This window comes from Rhododendron vialii, chromosome 2a (assembly GCF_030253575.1).
Source record: "Rhododendron vialii isolate Sample 1 chromosome 2a, ASM3025357v1".
Classification (NCBI taxonomy): Eukaryota; Viridiplantae; Streptophyta; class Magnoliopsida; order Ericales; family Ericaceae; genus Rhododendron; species Rhododendron vialii.
This window is the reverse complement of record NC_080558.1, coordinates 4884159-4905623: the sequence shown is the minus strand read 5'-3', so window position 1 is coordinate 4905623 and position 21465 is coordinate 4884159. Positions and strand designations below refer to the sequence as shown.

The window sequence follows — 21465 nt, the reverse complement described above, 5'->3', positions numbered from 1 at the left end:
CAAACTTAATATGAAAAAGGCAAATGAAACTCAAATACTCAAACCAATAACTGAAACAAATCTCTGACAAAAATTTCCCTCACCCACATATTTCCCTCCATTGCCCGATTCAGATGTTTTCCTATCAGAACTCATGAACTTTTACCCTCTGCGCGCTGCCCACATATTTCCCTCAGGCACCGCCACCGACTTTCCAAATCATTGAGTTTGTTTGTAGAAAGGGTTTTGTTTTGAGCATTTGATGCAGTTTATGAGTGGCGTAACATGTTTGTATGTATGATATGATTGATATCTCAACTTGAATCAAACCGTGGTTCAAAACTAGAACGGAACCATAGTCAAATGATTTAGATCGGTACGGTTCATCACTTTCATGGATACGTTTTGTTCCCAAAATATTCAATAAGTATGGTATCTTAACTTGAAGCAAACCACTGTTCAAAACTGGAATGGAACCATATATAGTCAGTGGTTTGGATCCATTCGATTTGTCATTCTGATCATGGATAGGTTTGGTTCTCGAAATATTAAATTTGTACAAGTTGGTTTGGTCCAGCCCATGTTCACCCGGGAAAATGGAGATTCAATCATATCCTTTATATAATTTGTATAACCTAGTCTATGTACTTTAACTTATCTCCATTTATACAATCTCTTTGCATTTTTTTAAGCAAATTCTTTAATTAAGTTATCGTAATTTAACTGTAACCAAGTACTCATTTTTAATTGAGATTATAGCCAATTCAGTTAATCTCACTTGTGACATGGTAGTCCGAATATAAATTTTTATCAACTTCAACTTAGGAAAACTCATCTCATCTGAAACAACTGTAACCGGTGTAGTCAATAAAATTCGATAAGCAACCCATATCATTTGGAAATCTTCCAAACAAGACCTTATAAAATCAATGACGTTAATTGATTTTATTAGTTCTCTCAGCAATATTGTATTCAAATGTCTAAACCTTTGGAAGAACTCATTCCTATAAATTTTGGATGTAAATTATACATACCCGAATTTTTATTTTTATTTTTATTTTTTGGTGTAAATTATACATACCCCAATTTTGAACAGATAGAAGGTGAAAAAATAGGGCCAGCCAGTAAGAAACAACCTCCTACGCATAGACCTAGAATTTCAGGCTAACCAAGGGGAGAACGAAACAACACAACAGAAAAGAAAAAGTGCCGGGACTCGGTAAATCTATTACTTCCCTTGGACTGGGACTAACTCCAAGTCGCCGGACAAAACCTTTTCGTCTGAGTGGGCGCCGGAAGCGGGATCTAACTCCAATGGCGTCGAAGAGAAAGAGGTACGGCTGATGGGGGGCAGAGAGGGGTGGAGGAGAAACGGTTTCTCTGGAACAGGAATCCACTTGACAACCCACCCAATTGGCCAAGAAACTGAAGCAAACCCAACACAGACTCCCCACTGCCACCAATTCAACCTCTCCGTACCCGCAACTTTCTTCAGAAACTCCACCACCACCACCTGAACCGCAATCGTCAAACCAATAATCACCAGAAACAAGTGGTTCTTGTGAATTCCCTCAAACACATTCTTGTTCTCGAGCTTCCACAGGAAGATAACATTGAACACTTGACACAGTGCGAGAACATTCAAAATCAGAGTGTCATTGACATTCGCATTCACCTTGAAAATTGCTTCGCCCTTGAATTGTAAGGTAAGCAGGACAGCTGTTTGATATAACGCTTGACAGAGTAAGTTCCTCCACATAACGTTGGTTATGAGTTGCTTTGTTCGACCCACCGGGGGATTTTCCATTAGCTCCTCTGTGGGTTTTTCAGTGGCTAACGGTAAAGCAGCCGATGTGCTAATAATCAAGTTGACCCATACCAATTCGACGGCTGAAAGTGGGACCTCTCCGGTTGAAACCGACACAACAAAGTTTATGGCAAGGGTAGCAACAGTCAGAGTGAGCTGCAACTGAATGAATTTCTGAACGTTGGTACAAACACACCTCCCCCACCTTAAAAAAGTGGCCACAGACCCGAAGCTGTCGTCCAAAATGACGATGTCAGAGCAATCTTTCGCCTCTTCGGTCCCCTGTCCCATCGAAAGGCCTATATCGGCTTCTTTTAGTGCTGGCGCGTCGTTGGTTCCATCCCCAATGACCGCCACCACATGGTCTTTTTGCTTCAAGCATTGTACCATTAGGAGTTTGTCACGTGGAGAGGCCCTTGCCATCACACTGATATTGTTGACTTTCTCCATTCGTTCCTCTGGCGTGTAGTTTCTGAATTGCTCCCCCAAAACCACTGCTCCGCTTTCCATGTCCTGATTAGGCTTGAGTATCCCACATTCGGTTGCTATAGCTCTAGCCGTGAAAATATTGTCGCCCGTGACCATTTTCACGTTCACTCCTGCATATTGAAACTCTTGCACAGCTTCTTTCACACCCGGACGACATGTATCCATCAAACCCACTAGCCCCAAAAGGGTCAAGCAGTTTTCTTCTATTTGGTTTTTTCCCTCTTCATGTTCTTCTTCTGGAACTTGCTTGTGCGCGAAAGCGATGCATCGCAAGCTGCTAGCCTCCATCCCTTGAATTATACCATCAAATATCCTCCTCTCATCATCATCCAAAACCTTGATGGTTCCGGAGACATCGTAGTAATTCGAGCACATAGCCAGTACCATCTCCGCTCCACCTTTGATGTGCAAGTTCATTGTATTTTGCTCTCCATTCCTCATCAAAACACCACTTCGTTTCTTCGTTGAGTTGAACGCTTCAACATGGAGAATTTCACCACTCTGCTTAAGTCCCTCCATATCCAGGTTCAGTTCTGAAACAGCCCAAGACAGGATCGCCTTCTCCGTAGGGCTACCAGAGAACTCAAACTCGGAGCCTGAAGCAGACATATTAACAGAACCAGTTGTATTCAAACCAATACCATGGTGGAGTAGTTCAACAACACTGGTTGCAACAGAAGAGATCCCTTTTTCCTCGATACAATCCTGGCCTAACCAGAACGTTGTCACCTTCATATGGTTAAGTGTGAGTGTTCCAGTTTTGTCAGTACAAATAGTGGTAGCGAAACCCATTGTTTCGCAAGCAGAGAGCTTGCCAACCATGGCTTGATCACTCATCATTCGTTTCATCGAATGAGCCAGAGAGAGAGTCACAGCCACCGGTAACCCTCCTTGTATTGCATCGACTAGTATAGTTATTGGAGCAGCTATGATATCGAAGACAGAATTTAGGATGTCGTAGGCTTTGGTTTTGCTGCTGTTGTACTCTGCTTTCCCGTTCATGTCCTTTTGGTTTCCGGTGAAGTACCGGATCAATAAGACGACTTGGACTAAGAATGCGACAGATAAAACGACTTTTCCGATTGATGAGGTGAGTTTGTTGAGTTTGTATTTCAGAGGGGTATGTTCGTTGGAGTCGATGTTGATTGTGATTATTTCTCCCAACGTTGTGTTCATTCCCACTGAGGTGACTAGCATTCGACCATTCCCAGAAGTTACCTGTTGGAAATTCAAACACGAGACACAAGTTAAGCTCAATCTCATCTTCTCCATATATGTCCGCAAGTCAGTGGGATAATACATGTTGCAAGATCGGTGAACATAGTAAAGCTATAAGTAGGGAGAAGTACTGCGAATGTTAAATGTTTTCCCTATTTTCCGTTGTTTGGTTAGAGAAAAGATAGTAAATTGTTTTACCAGGTAAAACTTTTTTCATCATTCGGATGAAAATGTTTTTCTCTTGGAATGGGGCGTAAATCGTATTTGGTTTTCCTGTTCCTTCCACTTGCTCGAGCAACCTTTTTATTCACATCTTTGTCTCTTCCGCCAAGGTCCCTACTTTTTCATTCCCAATTTCTTTACATTGTCAAAGACCTCTGACTTCACAATCCACTTTAATCACGTATAAAACCCCCTCTTTTGATGGTTTTGAGTGATGCTCCATTCTTCCAAAAAATCCTTTTCCTCTGCTGAGTAATTATGCCATTATGGGGTCCAAGTTGTAGGGTAGATTACTAGATTCGAGAGACATCAACGATAACTATAGGTGTTAACTGTTAAGAACGGGGGCTCAAGTCTAGAATTGTTGTGTGAAGTTCAGTGTGGTTCTTGTGATTGCAATGCAAAAATGAACAAAAGATCTTTGCACACAGATTTTACTAGATAGATCATGCATAGGTTTTTTTGTATGACTCATCTCGGGTTTCCTACAAATCATCTAAACTGTTCATTTTTTTAAAATGTTTTTTTTGTGGTCCAGTAAAAAAAATCAGCTCAATCGAATATCAGTAAGGATCTTTTCAAAATTTGTAGGACAAATCATCTAGTTTTGCACTTACGAATTGTGAAACAGACCTTGTCATTGAATTCATTTTTAACAGGAACCCCTAAAAAAAGTTTTAAAAAAATAAGCAATTCAAATCATTTGTATCCCGTGACAGTTTTGGTTTAAGCTTACGGAGGAACATGTTCAAAGATAGCTTGGAGGTCAAATCTGAATAATTAGACGAATGATTCGGATCAAACATCCTACTAGATGATTTGAAAATAACAAAAACATTACTTAAAGAAGAAGAGATCACCAGTTCCGTAGGCAATCAAACATTACTCAAACTTTTTTACTTTTCTGATTTTTAAAAGAGAAATCTGTAAGTTAAATCCCCAAAGTCAAATTATTAACTGTTCTGCAACATACTGTAATTAATTAGTTTGATCAACTCCATCAAATTTTCCATTTTTTCAAAAAACATCATTTCGAAATTTTTCTCTGAGCTCTCTACACCTTGGAATTTGAATCAACATAGATCTGTAGTTCCTGCCCTACCTTTTATTTTGTAGAGACTCGTATTTTATTCCCATAATAATTCTTTATGTTTTAGGAAGGCATGAGTTGGGATATAAAATGGAGAATGAGTTTGGATGTTGAATGTGCTAGAATTTAGAAGTTCAGGATGCAAGTGTAATATGCATGGGTGTATAAGTGCAGGTGTGTGTACTGTGTAGGGAATAATTCTAGGTTTTTTTGTATGACTCATCTCGGGTTCCCTACAAATCATCTAAACTGTTCATTTTTTTAAAATGTTTTTTTTGTGGTCCAGTAAAAAAAATCAGCTCAATCGAATATCAGTAAGGATCTTTTCAAAATTTGTAGGACAAATCATCTAGTTTTGCACTTACGAATTGTGAAACAGACCTTGTCATTGAATTCATTTTTAACAGGAACCCCTAAAAAAAGTTTTAAAAAAATAAGCAATTCAAATCATTTGTATCCCGTGACAGTTTTGGTTTAAGCTTACGGAGGAACATGTTCAAAGATAGCTTGGAGGTCAAATCTGAATAATTAGACGAATGATTCGGATCAAACATCCTACTAGATGATTTGAAAATAACAAAAACATTACTTAAAGAAGAAGAGATCACCAGTTCCGTAGGCAATCAAACATTACTCAAACTTTTTTACTTTTCTGATTTTTAAAAGAGAAATCTGTAAGTTAAATCCCCAAAGTCAAATTATTAACTGTTCTGCAACATACTGTAATTAATTAGTTTGATCAACTCCATCAAATTTTCCATTTTTTCAAAAAACATCATTTCGAAATTTTTCTCTGAGCTCTCTACACCTTGGAATTTGAATCAACATAGATCTGTAGTTCCTGCCCTACCTTTTATTTTGTAGAGACTCGTATTTTATTCCCATAATAATTCTTTATGTTTTAGGAAGGCATGAGTTGGGATATAAAATGGAGAATGAGTTTGGATGTTGAATGTGCTAGAATTTAGAAGTTCAGGATGCAAGTGTAATATGCATGGGTGTATAAGTGCAGGTGTGTGTACTGTGTAGGGAATAATTCTAGGTTTTTTTGTATGACTCATCTCGGGTTCCCTACAAATCATCTAAACTGTTCATTTTTTTAAAATGTTTTTTTTGTGGTCCAGTAAAAAAAATCAGCTCAATCGAATATCAGTAAGGATCTTTTCAAAATTTGTAGGACAAATCATCTAGTTTTGCACTTACGAATTGTGAAACAGACCTTGTCATTGAATTCATTTTTAACAGGAACCCCTAAAAAAAGTTTTAAAAAAATAAGCAATTCAAATCATTTGTATCCCGTGACAGTTTTGGTTTAAGCTTACGGAGGAACATGTTCAAAGATAGCTTGGAGGTCAAATCTGAATAATTAGACGAATGATTCGGATCAAACATCCTACTAGATGATTTGAAAATAACAAAAACATTACTTAAAGAAGAAGAGATCACCAGTTCCGTAGGCAATCAAACATTACTCAAACTTTTTTACTTTTCTGATTTTTAAAAGAGAAATCTGTAAGTTAAATCCCCAAAGTCAAATTATTAACTGTTCTGCAACATACTGTAATTAATTAGTTTGATCAACTCCATCAAATTTTCCATTTTTTCAAAAAACATCATTTCGAAATTTTTCTCTGAGCTCTCTACACCTTGGAATTTGAATCAACATAGATCTGTAGTTCCTGCCCTACCTTTTATTTTGTAGAGACTCGTATTTTATTCCCATAATAATTCTTTATGTTTTAGGAAGGCATGAGTTGGGATATAAAATGGAGAATGAGTTTGGATGTTGAATGTGCTAGAATTTAGAAGTTCAGGATGCAAGTGTAATATGCATGGGTGTATAAGTGCAGGTGTGTGTACTGTGTAGGGAATAATTCTAGGTTTTTTTGTATGACTCATCTCGGGTTCCCTACAAATCATCTAAACTGTTCATTTTTTTAAAATGTTTTTTTTGTGGTCCAGTAAAAAAAATCAGCTCAATCGAATATCAGTAAGGATCTTTTCAAAATTTGTAGGACAAATCATCTAGTTTTGCACTTACGAATTGTGAAACAGACCTTGTCATTGAATTCATTTTTAACAGGAACCCCTAAAAAAAGTTTTAAAAAAATAAGCAATTCAAATCATTTGTATCCCGTGACAGTTTTGGTTTAAGCTTACGGAGGAACATGTTCAAAGATAGCTTGGAGGTCAAATCTGAATAATTAGACGAATGATTCGGATCAAACATCCTACTAGATGATTTGAAAATAACAAAAACATTACTTAAAGAAGAAGAGATCACCAGTTCCGTAGGCAATCAAACATTACTCAAACTTTTTTACTTTTCTGATTTTTAAAAGAGAAATCTGTAAGTTAAATCCCCAAAGTCAAATTATTAACTGTTCTGCAACATACTGTAATTAATTAGTTTGATCAACTCCATCAAATTTTCCATTTTTTCAAAAAACATCATTTCGAAATTTTTCTCTGAGCTCTCTACACCTTGGAATTTGAATCAACATAGATCTGTAGTTCCTGCCCTACCTTTTATTTTGTAGAGACTCGTATTTTATTCCCATAATAATTCTTTATGTTTTAGGAAGGCATGAGTTGGGATATAAAATGGAGAATGAGTTTGGATGTTGAATGTGCTAGAATTTAGAAGTTCAGGATGCAAGTGTAATATGCATGGGTGTATAAGTGCAGGTGTGTGTACTGTGTAGGGAATAATTCCCCCCCCCCCCTATATTTCTTTTCTTTTCCAGGCCCCACACACACGTTTTTCTCTATCTCGCTACTCTCTCGGCCGACTCTCTCTCTCTCACCTCTCCTCCAAACTTCTCTCTTCGATTTCATCACATTAGAATGAGATTTTGGAAAAATCCCAAGTACTAAAGCCGTTCTACGCGACAAGAGCTTCCTCTCCATCCGAGAAAATTCATGATCGGAGCACTTCGAAGTTTCCTCCATGTTCGGGCATGCTTCTAACCTTCGAGGTAGGGATCTCCTGCCTTCTTTACATGTTTAAGTGTTTGTTTGATGTGCAAGAATCAAGTTTGATGGTCTATTTTGAGTCTTGAATAAATCTAGTATACTGAAAATTTCGTGGGTTCTGATAATCTGTGTTTTTGGGGCCCTTCTGCTAGGAATCAATTTTTGGTGTCTCATAACTGTTGAAGTACGTTTCAATACGAAGATTTCGGTAACAGGATCATGCAAAACCGATAATCACATAATTAGTTATGAATTTTTGAATACAGGCTGTTTCGAATCTGTGCGTGGCTGCATTCTGTTAACGTCCTGGGCATGTTCAACACCTTGGGTGACTTTGGGTCTTTTACAGTAGCTATATGTTTAAGTTAAGAAGGGATTGGCATTCGAATCAAGTGATTCGGTTAAATATACGATTTTTAGTAAATTTCTAAAGTAGGGTTGGTTAACTAGTGCGAAAATGGCTGTGAACATGTTTTTCTTTGGAGGGTTGAGTTAATTTCCTCTCGTTCCTAAACTTGGGATTTTTACTGAGTGTAGGGCTTGTAGTGGTGCAACTTTTGGCGTTGGTTTCAATATTTTTGGGTTTAAGATGAAAGAGTTATGATTTTTCAATCAATTTTACTTATTCCCGCGTAGAATCCGACAGCACTGGTGAACTTTGGTAAAATGGCCATAACTCCTAGCTCGGTACTCGAAATGACACACCGTTTGTTTTTTTAGAAACTAGACACATAGAGCTTTCCAACGATACATCCCATGCATCATGGGTACGTTCGAGCGATAACAGATTTGCATCCAAAGTTGACTCAAATTTTGCCTTTGCACCAGTTTTACTGTTACGTTGAGCTATAATTGCAAGGCTGTCGTAAGGTTACCCAAACTCCATTTTTGATGTATGACCTATGGATCGAAGAAAAAGAAGAGTACTTTTCAATGGTGTAAGTGTCGTCCTTGAATTCACTTTGTTTAATTGGATTAGTCTTATTTGAAAGTGATAGTTTTGTGTTTGGAGGATCTTTGGGATCATAGGAACCCGAAATACTATAACTCTATTATGAAGGCATGTTGAAATGTATGCAATCATGAGTGTATGCTGAATAGAGAATAGACTCGAGGTGACCCTACGCTCGCGGGAAATAGACCCGAGGTGACCTAAGTGATTATTATTGAGGGAATAGACTCGGGGTGACCCTACACTCGAGGGAAATAGACCCGAGGTGACCCAAGTGATTATTATTGAGGGAATAGACTCGGGGTGACTGTACACTCGAGGGAAATAGACCCGAGGTGACCCAAGGGAAATAGATCCGAGGTGACCCAAGTGATTATTATTGAGGAAATAGACTCAGGGTGACCCTACGCTCGAGGGAAATAGACCTGAGGTGACCCAAGTGATTATTAGAGGGGAAAGGACCTGGGTGAGACCGCGGTGACCCCAATAGTGATGTTGAGAAAAACGATGAAAATTCCTCGATTAAAAAGAGGGTAAACTATAGTTAACCCCCTCTAACTAAGCCTCGCGTGCACTTTGTCCCCTCTAATTTTTTTTTTTGGCACTCAACTCCTTCTAACTAACTGAAAATCAAACGGTCATAATTTCTTCGTCCGAAATCGAAAACATACAAATTATATATCGATTTCGAGGTCTTGAAGTCAGCTTTCTAATGACACCAAAATCACATCACGATTCAAAGCACACAGAAAGTTATGATCAAAAGAGTAAGGGCTGGTAGATAGAAAGACCATTTTGATCATAACTTTCTGTGTGCTTTGAATCGTGATGTGATTTCGGTGTCATTGGAAAGCTGACTTCAAGACCTCAAAATCGATATATAATTTGCATGTTCTCAATTTCGGACGAAGAAGTTATGACCGTTTGAAGTTATGATTGTTTGAATTTCAGTTAGTTAGAGGGGGTTGAGTGTAAAAAAAAAAGTTAGAGGGGGCAAAGTGCACGCGAGGCTTAGTTAGAGGGGGTTAACTATAGTTTACCCTTAAAAAGAAAATAACAAGAAATCCTCTGGTATTCATGAGCGAATCAACAAACTCCGGTATTTCAAACTCGAATTAATAAAGCTTGACCTGTATTAGTCTGGTGTTCATCCGCACTACCTCACATTTACAATGGAAAGTTTTGTATGGAATTGGTTTGATAATTGAAGATGTGGATTTGAGACAAAATGGGATATACATATGAGAAACACAAAACTTGAACTTGAGTTGCCTCCTAGGATCGTCTAATATGTCAATACATGTTTTCTTTTATTTCTCCCTTTAGACCTCCAAATCATTGTGGCTTGTTCTCCTGATGTGTGATAGGCAACTTGTTCTGTGTAAATGTATAATTGGTACTTTTTGGTGTGATGCATTGTGAGAGTTTCATATATGGTATTTGTTTATCAGACTTATAAAGGAAATCTTAATGTGAAGGAGTTTTTCTAGATGTTGAGATTTGAAGTTTGATTTGGGGTTGACGGGTGAGTTCCCATGTTGTCGAGGTGCGGTATTGTTCGACGTGTCATTATCTACTTTATATTCTAACTCTACATGCGTAGTGTGTATATTTTTGGTGAGAGGCTGGCTAGTTGTTTAAGAAAAGAGAAAGAAAGCATTTTATTAAAGAACTCAGATAAATCTTTAGGTCATTGAAATGGAAATTGAAAGAGTAAGTCGATTTGGTAGTAATGGTAAGCTATGGTTTCAAGTACATTGGTGTGTGTGTGTGGGTGAGAACGTCAGTATTTGATAATTGGAGTTAAATATTTCCCAGCATGAGTATGGTATTTTGTGTTCCACCTTTTGATGTACAAAACAAATATGTTTTTGGAAAATGTTTTTCCTTGATGTTTGTCTTCACTTCTGCATATAATTTAGGTATGGATATCTCTACGAGCTAGTGTAGTTCACCCTATTCTTTCAGGTACTCGTCTTGACACTTAGCTTGGATTGCATGGAGTGCACATTGAGACGTTTCTTGAGGGCTTCATTGGAATCATTAAGGAGTTGTTTATCATCTAGCCCAATTCATGTTGTGTACTTTACCCGCAATTGAAGGTTGTACTTTTTGGTTAGAACATATGTAAAGCTATTTATAAACTCCTCTCCTTGATTATTGTGAAGCCCTTTTAATAGAAAACGTTTGGGAGACTTTACGTAACAAAAAAAAAAAATTAGAGAAGAAGAAGAAGAGACCTTGATTATTTGTTTGGATTGGCATGACATTTAAGGGTAAATATAGTTGAGAGAAAGATTTTTGTTTGTAGAAAATGTATTATTATTTTGTTGAAAATCGAGAACGTGACATATTTTTTCATTGTGAGGTTTTTAAATCTTGTTAAGTGGAATGGAATAGCTATTTACAATAGATTGGTCTACCAACATAAAAAGTTCATACCTTGATCGACTTCCCAAAATGAACTACATTTCGAACGTCTCAAAATAGAATAGACTACCAAAAAGTTGATAATTAATGAGAAGAGTGCTACCTACAATCATATTAACACTATATATTCAAATAACTAAATAAGAAATAAATCAAATACTATAAGCAAATAAGTGGACCCTCACCTTGGTGTCGGAGAACAAGAATGGATTATTATGATTATGGTTGAGATCAACTTCAACAGGGTTGGTTTCCGCAGTCATGCTTGATTCATCTACCAGCAAAGAGTGCCCGCCTATAAATAATCCATCAGCTGGAACTTGGTCACCATTATTCAAGCACACAACATCTCCTACAACAATTTCAGAACGGTCAACTTTTTGTTCCCCTCTATTTCTCAAGACATCAACTTGGATGTTGCTCACTTCAGATAACTTGACGAACCGTCTATTTTGCCTGAATTTGACTATTGCCGAGATTGCTGTCACTACAAAGACTGTCACAAATATGCTTCCTCCGTCGTACCTGTTTGGATTTAGATAGCTAGATTGTACGTAAAATTGAGTCACAAAAGAACATGTATTGTACCAATAAAGTAACAAATGTGAACTAGTTATCATTCATCAGGTGGACGACATATATCATAATCTTTTAAAAAATTAAGAGAAAGGCAGCACGAGGGACTGATGAGAGAGACAAGTACGGTAATTAGTTAAGTATTCATTCGGATTATGTGCTTGTATATGATAAATGAGAATGATTAATATCGTACCATCCTTTTTTGAGGCCATGTTGCTTGATTTCCAATCCAAGTGAAACTGCTGCACATGCTAGAATGATCAAACTAGTAGGCTCTCTTAAAGACTCCAACACAAAATCGAACAATTTTTTCCCAGGCGGCCTTGGGTAAGTGTTTGATCCAAATGCTTCCTTTCGTCGCGAAATATCCTCAACATCTCCATTAATTCCATGCTTCAAATTTGTTTTGAGACTAGAAGCAAGTCCCTCAACTCCACCATATTCCCTAAGTTGGTCAAGATTTTTTTGCTTCACAATTTGGGTGAGAACTGATTGAACAATTTCTGGAAAATTAGGGTGGGGTTCGACAATATCGATCACAATGCTATCTAATGAAATGGTAGCTTGAAATTTCGATGACATGTTCTCAAAAACATGAAGTAGGAATTGGGATAATTTGTATGAATGAGAGAGAGAAATTGCGAAGGAAAATTTTGTGATGTTGTAGTATTTATATAAGAAGGAACTGCAGAATTAAGTGTAATGGTGGTGGGTTTATTAGAGCCGTGGTGCAACGTTGCACCACCTTGAACTGGGGGTTCAGTTGACTTGTGGTAAGCGAACATATATAGTGTTTGAATTTGTTAATAGCGCCCCACTTTGAACTGGTTCAAGTTGAGACTGAACTGGGGGTTCAGTTGACCCAAGAAAAGGAACGGGTAATTTTTTTAATCACGCCCCACTTTGAACTGTGCAGTTCAGTTGAGTGCCCCTAGGCCTAGAGGAGTGTGGGTCCCATTTCTTTGCCACATCACTCTCGGATTCCTTGTGACTTTGTGAGAATTAGACTTTTTGTTGCGTTTATACAGAGACCCTTCGGATTGAAGTTCAACAACTACCATTTGGATTCTCCGGTCTCCTCATCGAAGCCGCTCGCTCTCTCCCCTATCATCTCTCGAGAGTTGAGTTTTATTCGCCCCCATATCGATATATTGATCGATTGATCTTAGAGATTAGGAAGGATACCTCCAAATTCGATCGTCTTTTGTGTCATGTTCAATTTGAATATACTCAATGATGACTCCAGAAATTTTGAACAGTGATGTTCTTCAATAATTTTACTGTAAAGTCATAACAAATCAACCGCATAGACAAATGAATCTACATTTTTCAATTACTAGTAAAATCTAATTTATCATTAACGATGGGAATTTTGATTTGTGATGTCATCCAATAATCTGCACTTCTCAATTACTACTCCCTCCATCCAAATTTAATTATTTTTTTTCGAGAGTTCGTGCCACTTTTCAATAAATTATATCTTGTAATTTATAACGTTTCATGTGATTTTAAAAATATTGTATTATAGAACAAATCGAGATCTATCAAACAAGATCCATATTGGATATATAATTCATCACTAAGTCTAGGTACACTACATCTAACCACTACACCATCCACTACATTTTTTGTAGGGCCCATACCAGGTCTCAAAAAAATACCTAAAAATGTTCATAAATTTTAAAATAATATATTATGGGACCTTGTAAAAAATCAGCTCCAACAAATATCGGTAAGTATTTTTTCTTGATTCGTAGGAGCGAAAATATGCAGTTTTGCCCCTACAAATCAAGAAATATTAGTTACCGATATCCATTGGAGCTGATTTTTTATATAGCCCGATTAAATATTATTCTAAAATTTATGGACATTTTTCTGTATTTTTTTGGGACTTGGGGTGAGCCCTACAAAAAATGTAGTGGATGAATGGTAGTGTATGTAGCATCTCTCATAATTCATTACCAATTTAAAATACTCCCTCTGTCCCAATTTAATTGTCCTTTTTAGAAGTCCATGCCACTTTTCAATTGATTATATCTCGCAATTTACAATGTTCTACGTGATTTGGAAAATATTGTATTATAGAATTAATCGAGATCTATCAAACAAAATCTATGTTGGATATAAAATTCATTACCGATTTAAAGATATAACTAGTTTTTTAGCCAGTTAGAATAGAACTAGGGACCATTAAATTAGAACGGAGGGAGCAACTAATTTTTTTATTTAATTAGAATAAAACTGAGACAAGTAATTTAGGACGGAGGGAGTATTATAGAAGAATTGTTACTAATAGGAATTTTGAAGTAAGTGAAAACAATTATTAATAAAATCTAATTTAGTAGTACACGTGCAAGTGAAAAATTTACAAAAAACCAAAAAAGTCAAACGGCTTTTGGTATCTTTATCGGAGTAAGCCCAAAGCATTAGTTTGGTTCGTTGGTGGGCAGCCCGTGGCAATTGATGGACTTTCCTAATATTATCTGGGTCAAAACCCATTGTGGCCCAATCTTTAATTGGCTGGAAATTGGTGCATCAAGAAGAAAGGTTACGTGGAGGCCTAGGTATTGTTGGATGGAAATTAAGGCAGGAAAAGGTATATAAAAGTTAGACTTCGGGTTGGCTCATGCACAGTACTGTGCTACGCATCTCCGATCGGATCATGCATCCAACGGTTTGAATCTCATATCGGCAACTAACGATTGAGAGTTGATTGCCGAGATGAGAACCGAGCCGTTGGATGCACGATCCGACAGCTCGGAAGTGCGCAGCTCAATGCTACACACACCACTACATAGCACCATCTCCCAATTTAAAATTAAAGGGCAGCAAAAGTGTTATTTTTTTTTAATTTTTATAAGCACTTTACTTTTATAAAGCCCAAACTCATATATGTACAAAACTCTAAGAGGCATTGCCCTTGAAAAAAACCAAGGCACCTGAGACAAGCCTCAACATACCACAAGAGATATTTAAGGAAAAAGAACCAATCAACTCTATACAATTTACTCCTATACTAAACAGTGGATCAAAAACTCTAGTTGAGAGGCCCTAACTACAACACAACTCTATGTTCTTATGGGAAAAAAAAAAAAAAAGGGAATTTTTAGGCCGGCCCAAAAAATTAGGTTCAGACTTAATTTAGTCCTGCACAATTATTTATATTTTTTATTCCAATCATGCCCCTTCACGCTCATCAGCGCACGGAACTAGAGAGCATCTAGTATAGAAAAATTATCCAATACTCCATGAACATTGGTGCACCATTAAAACATTGTTTAAATTTCAAAAAGTCATATCTTTTGTTGTAGATATTCATTTTTTTAAAAAAATTATATTTTTGGAACCTATTCGACGATATCTATTAAACAAGATCCATATTGAATATGAAATTATGTAAAATTAAAAAAATATTATTTACTATGAGAATTCTCTATGAAAACTGTTTTTATGAGAATTGTCTCTATAAGAAGTGTCTATGATAACTATTTCAAAGAGAACTATTCATATGAATATTATCTTTATGAGAACTATTTCGGACAAAAATATTCTTGGCTCTGTGAACTGGTTATGAGAACTGTCAATTCTCATACTCAGTTCTATGAGAACTATGTGAAATGGCTATGTGAATGAAAAATACACAGTTCAAATATTCTCAACACACACTAAACTACATAGTTCTCATAGAAAATATGTAGTTGTCATAGAAAATACACAGTTCTCATGGACAATATTCAATTTTCAAAGAAAATACATAGTTTTCATAGATAGTTGTCATGGACAATACACAGTTCTCATAAAAAATACACAATTCTCTTAGAAAAATACATGGTTCTTATAGACAGTTCTCATAGAAAATACACAATTCTCATAGAAAAATACATGGTTCCCATAGAAAATACACAGTTCTCATATAAAATACACAATTCTCATATACAGTTCTCACAGAAAAATACACAATTCTTATAGAAAATACACAGTTCTCATAGATAAATACACAAATCTCCTAGAAAGTACTCATGAACTATGGTTACGAGAACTGAGACTACGAGAGCTATATTTTTAGAATCAATTCCTGAATCATATTATTTCGGACAAAAATATCATTGGATATGTGAACTGGCTATGAGAACTGCCAAGTCTCATAGTCAGTTCTATGAGAAGTACTTAGTTCTCATAGAGAACTGATCTTGTGAGCTGAGCTATGAGAATTGGCTATATAAATTGTCAATTCTCATAGTCAGTTCTATGAGAACTGCTAGTTTTCATAGTCAATTATATGATAATTAACTATGAGAAGTAATTGTTCTCATAGAGAAGCTTTGTAAACTGGTTATGAGAATTAGACTCTGTGAACTGACTATATGAACTAAAAAATATATATTTCACATAGTTTTACGATACACTAAAATACACAGTTCTCATAAAAAATATATAGTTCTCATAAAAAATATATAGTTCTTATAGAAAATACACAGTTCTAATAGACAATTTTCATGGACAATACACAGTTCTCATAGAAAAATACGTAGTTCTCATAGAAAAATACACAGTTCTTATTGTCAGTTCTCATGAATAACACACAGTTCTCATAGAAAATATACACACGAATAAAAATTAAACAAAAATAAAAAGATAATCAAATCAAATATAGTTATAAATATTCTCACCGTCATGTCTTCAAAAAAGTAATCAAAGTAAAAAAAGTAATAGTTCACATAGGAAATAAATTGATTTAGAATTGAATTTTTAATTGTCAAGTCTCATAGAAAAATACACAGTTCTCATAGAAAATACATTTGTTTACATAGTCTCACCACACACTAAAATACATACTTTTCATAGAAAATACATAGTTCTCATACAAAAATACACAATTCTCATAGACAGTTCTCATGGATAATATACAATTCTCATAGAAAATACATAATTCTCATAAACAATTTTCAAAGAAAATACACAGTTCTCATAGACAATACACGATTCTCATAAAAAAATACACAGTTCTCATAAACAAATACACAATTCTTGTGGACAATATACAGTTCTCATAGACTGTTCTCAAAGACAAATACACAGTTCTCATAGAAAAATATACAGTTCTCATAAAAAATACATACAAACAAAAATTGAACCAAAAAAAAAATCAAAATCAAATATGAGAGGTTGAAAATACATAAATTTGACATTTAACAAAAAAAAACATCTACAAAAAATTGACTGCCATTGATGGATGGTCCAGCATTCAACAAAAAAATTGATTGACATTTAACAAAATATCTAATCAACAAAGATTTCTACCCTTGCTCCGGCGTCTCCAGCGTGGATCTCAAAAAATTTGTGTTCTGAAATCCGGATCTCAAAAAATTTGGGTTCTAAAATTAGGTCGGAGAAATACCAATGGGCCTCCGTCTCGTACGTCGTCTTCATGTTCATGCTCTTACAAGAACCATGGGCAAAGCGATGATGAACTACGTACAGTTTGTGAAATTGAATTGAAACAGATCTAACGGTCGATCGGAATCGGAAAAGACGGCCGGAGTGGAGTTGATTCCCGGAGAATACGGATACGTTATCCTTACCCTCATCCTCTACTGCTTCCTTAACATCTGGGTGGCTGGACGAGTCCTCAAAGCACGCAAAAGATATGCAACTTTCTTGATCTAAATCATATCAATAGTACTATTGATTTGATAATGAAAAATCTCTTTATCCTATTGCATCAATTCAATAGAATACAGATCGATGATGGAGAAAGAGAGAGGAGGTTTATCATCTTCAGAGGGAGAGGGAGGAGGAATGCTAAGATTGAGTTGACGATGCAGACTAAAATGGGCAAAAGAGTCATACGATAACATATCCGAGCCTATGCAGGCTTGGGAATAATATTCTGGGTTGGGATCAAACCAAGCCTAAAAACTAGGATCGGCCTCTAATATTTATCTAAAAAAAAAAACTCGGTAATTGTTGGGATGATTCATAGTTTTGTTAAAAAATAAAAACTTTTCACGCACAAACAGAGAACGGCATATCCTCGGCTTGGAGAAAACTTTCTCCGAGTAATGTAATTGTTTTATGTTGAATAATTACCCTGGATTTTATTACAATTATATTGCAAGGGGAATGTGGAATCAAAACTCTAGTCTCTTCTCTCTCCTGTTTACAAAATCTTTAATCGCTTTCTTAGTCAAATCTTTAGTTTAATCAATCAACCTAAATCCAAACTTCATCTTTTTCAGAATTAGATTAGAAATAAATTGGAAGTACCGTAACGCAGCTTTCTACTCCCCATGGACGATCTCGCACTTAACTTCTATTCTTCGGAATAATTGTTAATTCTTTGTTTTACAAATTATATTTTTTGTACGAAAATGATAGACCAAGGTCAGACCCAGATTCAAAAGAACTCCTTTTTTCCATGCTTTCCGCACTTTGAAGGATCTGAGTTCTCAAAATTTGCTGTTTTTTAAAGAGAATTGATTTTGTGACTCCCCTTTTTGTTAATGTCACTCCTCTTTTCTTACAAAACAAAGGAGTGGCATTAACAAAAAAAAGGGAGCGACAAAATCACTTCCCTTTTTAAACTTATTTTTTCAGCAAATTTCAGTTTAGTCTATCATTTGGAAGATACGCTATTTCAGAAGTTCAGGGAATGACTGTTGAACATGCATGCTACAAGAGGCATCTCAAAGTCAAAGGTACGCATAAATACACTTACTTCTTCAAGAAATGAAAATCTCTTGTTAGCAATATCTTGCTTGAAATTATCTTCTCTCAAAAGTTCCACCAAAACTTTTCACGAGTCAAACTTGCTTAGTTGCTCCGACCATGCTCCGTTGGAGCATCAAAATGGAGACCTCAATTTCAGTTTCCATATTTGAAGACTAACCTTAAAATATGGATACATTTGTAACTTCATCCATGGGAACTCTATTCAAAAATATGCTCAATTCATAGAGGACACAAGTTGAATTTTAGTAATTTTGGTGACTTTTAATTTAATTGAGTTCGTTCAAAAAGGATTTTGTATTGAGCATCTAATGCAATTTCTATGGGGTATAAATGGCTCGTACATACCATATCTTTCTTTTTCTTTTTTTGTTTGGTATGTCAGAATATTAGTACGTACCATATCTAAACTTAAAGGTAACCGTGGTTAAATAGTGAAACGAATCATAGTCAAATGGTTTGGAGTGGTCAAGTTTTGTTGTTTTCATAGATAGGTTTGGTTCTTGGAACATTCATGTCACACAACTTGGTTTTTAGTTTAGCACAAAACCGAGCTAATATGGCCCATGTTCATCCCTTAAATAAAATGGAGATTCAATCTCCAGTTATGTGAGAAATGTATATATCCTAGTCTATGTACATATATCTAATCTTTAAACAAACAAAACAAAAGATAGTAAGATACTGTTTGTACTTAAAAATGGCTGTCCAATAAAATCGTGCCACGTTACAATGGTAACAAAAACAGAGCAAAGCATGAATCTGACGTCATTGATGCATGCAATAATGGAGATCATGGCAGTTGTTTTGGCGAAATCATGGGCAGGAAAAACTAGCTAGTATTGCACCAGATGATGGGACACAAGGCGACTTACTTGGCCAAGTTTTGCTCTTTGGTTGGTGAAGCAGTGGCTTGTTCATAGAGGAAATGGAGGCAAAGTAAAAAACGTGGGTGTTGCTCCTTGATGAGTACGTTTTTAGTCACTTACAGCTCCTTTGGATGGAGGGGTGAGAGAAGAAAAGAAAGGGGAGTGGTCTCCCTTATTAGTGAGAGAAGAAAAGAAAGGATTGTGTTTTCTCACCACCCCAACCAAACAATCGTGAGAAATCAGATTCTCAGGGCAATTTCCGGCGAGGGGAACGGTCTCGGCGAAGCTCCGGCGACCAAGATCTCTCAACTCCCCCGACCAAACACACTGTCTCCCATCTCCGGCGACCAAAGGGGGTGTCTGTCTCTCAATCCCGGCGACTGCACATCACTCCGTGGCCCGCACGCACTCTTCTCTCACGGGATCGCACCAAAATCGGTGAGAAATGAAAATGGGGGTGTAAGGGGTTCTCGTCTCCCTCCCTTTCTCACCCTCTCTCGCCTGCTACACCATCCAAATGCCAGAGGTGTTCCTCTCTCCCTCAAACTCCTTTCTTTTCTCGCAAAGTCGTTCCATCCAGAGGAGGTTAAATGCCGGACACTGGGGGGCTGACGTGTGTCCAGGAGCTGCTCGGCAGGTCTATCCTTGTCTTCTAAGAAATCCGGCTCAGAATGGTATATTTGCCACGTCAGGTCACTCGGCAAACTTCTCTTTCCTTCCCTAAACTCTAGGCATCATGGGGAGCGGTTGAGAAACCACTCACAATCCCTCAATCCATCACAAATAGGTTAAGGGACACAATCTGTCAGGTCCATTCCGGGAGTGACTGCTACAAACCACCACGATTCAAACCCATGATCTTCAGATTAATCCAACACGATTCCACGATAGGTGGCATATAAATATCACAATGAACGATGGAAAAGGTATACACTCTGTTTTCTCTTTAAAATTACAAAGCATTCTTTCTGAGTTCACCAACTAACTTAAGCATCGAAAGGTCCATAGCTTCGAAAGGTCCATAGCTGGAAACACCCCCGATCATTGGACATTGCAAAATACGAAACAGTGAAATTAATTGTGAACTTGCCACAAAGTCTGAACAAAGTCATTAACAAAGGGAACAAATTGAGAATTGTGCTAAGTAACTATTAGGGCAAAGTCTACTTTGGCTCCCTGTGGTTATCACCATATGCAGATATCCCCTTCATGGTTCAAAACTAAGCACATAACTTATCTGTGGCTTTGAAAAATGTGCGAATAGACCCTCTGCCGTCATATTTTCCATTCATATTAACAAAGACAACATTAAAAGACCAATATACCCTCATCATATCCCTTGATTCTTTTTCTTTTTTAAATCTAACCACACCATCTCCTATACCAAAAATTGAATCCAAACCGTTGATATTGTAAATTTTGACAAGTACTACATCTATGCCAAAATTAAAGTCAATCAAAAAATGAAAAGCTCATGGTTGAATGGATTTTTGTTATGAAATTAAAATTTCAAATTTGAATTTACTAAAAATTAGATCACTGGATTATTGATGCCTGATCAAGATGATTTTTTTTACAGTGATACTCTATTTTTTATTTAATACATTATGAACGACTCAGATTACAGTCTAAAGGCGTGTGAGATACATCTCCGTTAATATGGATGGAAAACATGACGGCAGGGGGTCTATCAGCACATTTTCAAAACTACAGGTAGGTTATGTGCTTAGTTTTAAACCATGAGAGGGGTATCCGAACATGACAATAACCACAGGGGGTGAAAATGGACTTTGCCTGTTGATATGCTTTGAATGCAATCTTTTCTTAGAACATATTTCATGAAAATAGGAAATATGGGTTGGAATTGCTTTGGTAGATTAATATTGAGATTTTCAATTCTTCCTTATTGCAGTTGGCTGATCTACATTGGAACACAACCTTAATAGTCCATATTGCCCCAACAAAACTCCCGTTGTTGATCAAGAGGGAATCCCAAAATTGAATTCTGATACTCTTCCTTTTGATCAAAGCTTGGCAGCTACTGTTGACACAAATAGTGTTATTGTAAAGGAAATTCCGCAGCCGCGGTTTTCTTTGACAAATCGACAAGAGAACGCAGATGAGG

At 36.5% G+C, this 21465-nt stretch overlaps 1 protein-coding gene and 1 long non-coding RNA gene across 2 annotated transcripts; one reads left to right on the top strand and one right to left on the bottom strand.

The window, feature by feature from the left end:
• Window positions 1-1207: 1207 nt before the first annotated feature.
• On the bottom strand, window positions 1208-12324 carry LOC131316986 (putative calcium-transporting ATPase 13, plasma membrane-type). The gene is made up of 3 exons (XM_058346567.1): window positions 11936-12324; window positions 11349-11688; window positions 1208-3493 (listed from the first exon to the last, which is right to left on the bottom strand). Exons 1-3 carry the CDS (start codon window positions 12322-12324, stop codon window positions 1208-1210), a joined length of 3015 nt encoding a protein of 1004 aa, XP_058202550.1.
• Window positions 7533-10981, top strand: LOC131315548 (uncharacterized). Its single transcript, XR_009196813.1, has 2 exons — window positions 7533-7783; window positions 10702-10981. It is a non-coding gene; the product is annotated as an uncharacterized LOC131315548 (long non-coding RNA).
• Window positions 12325-21465: the final 9141 nt, after the last annotated feature.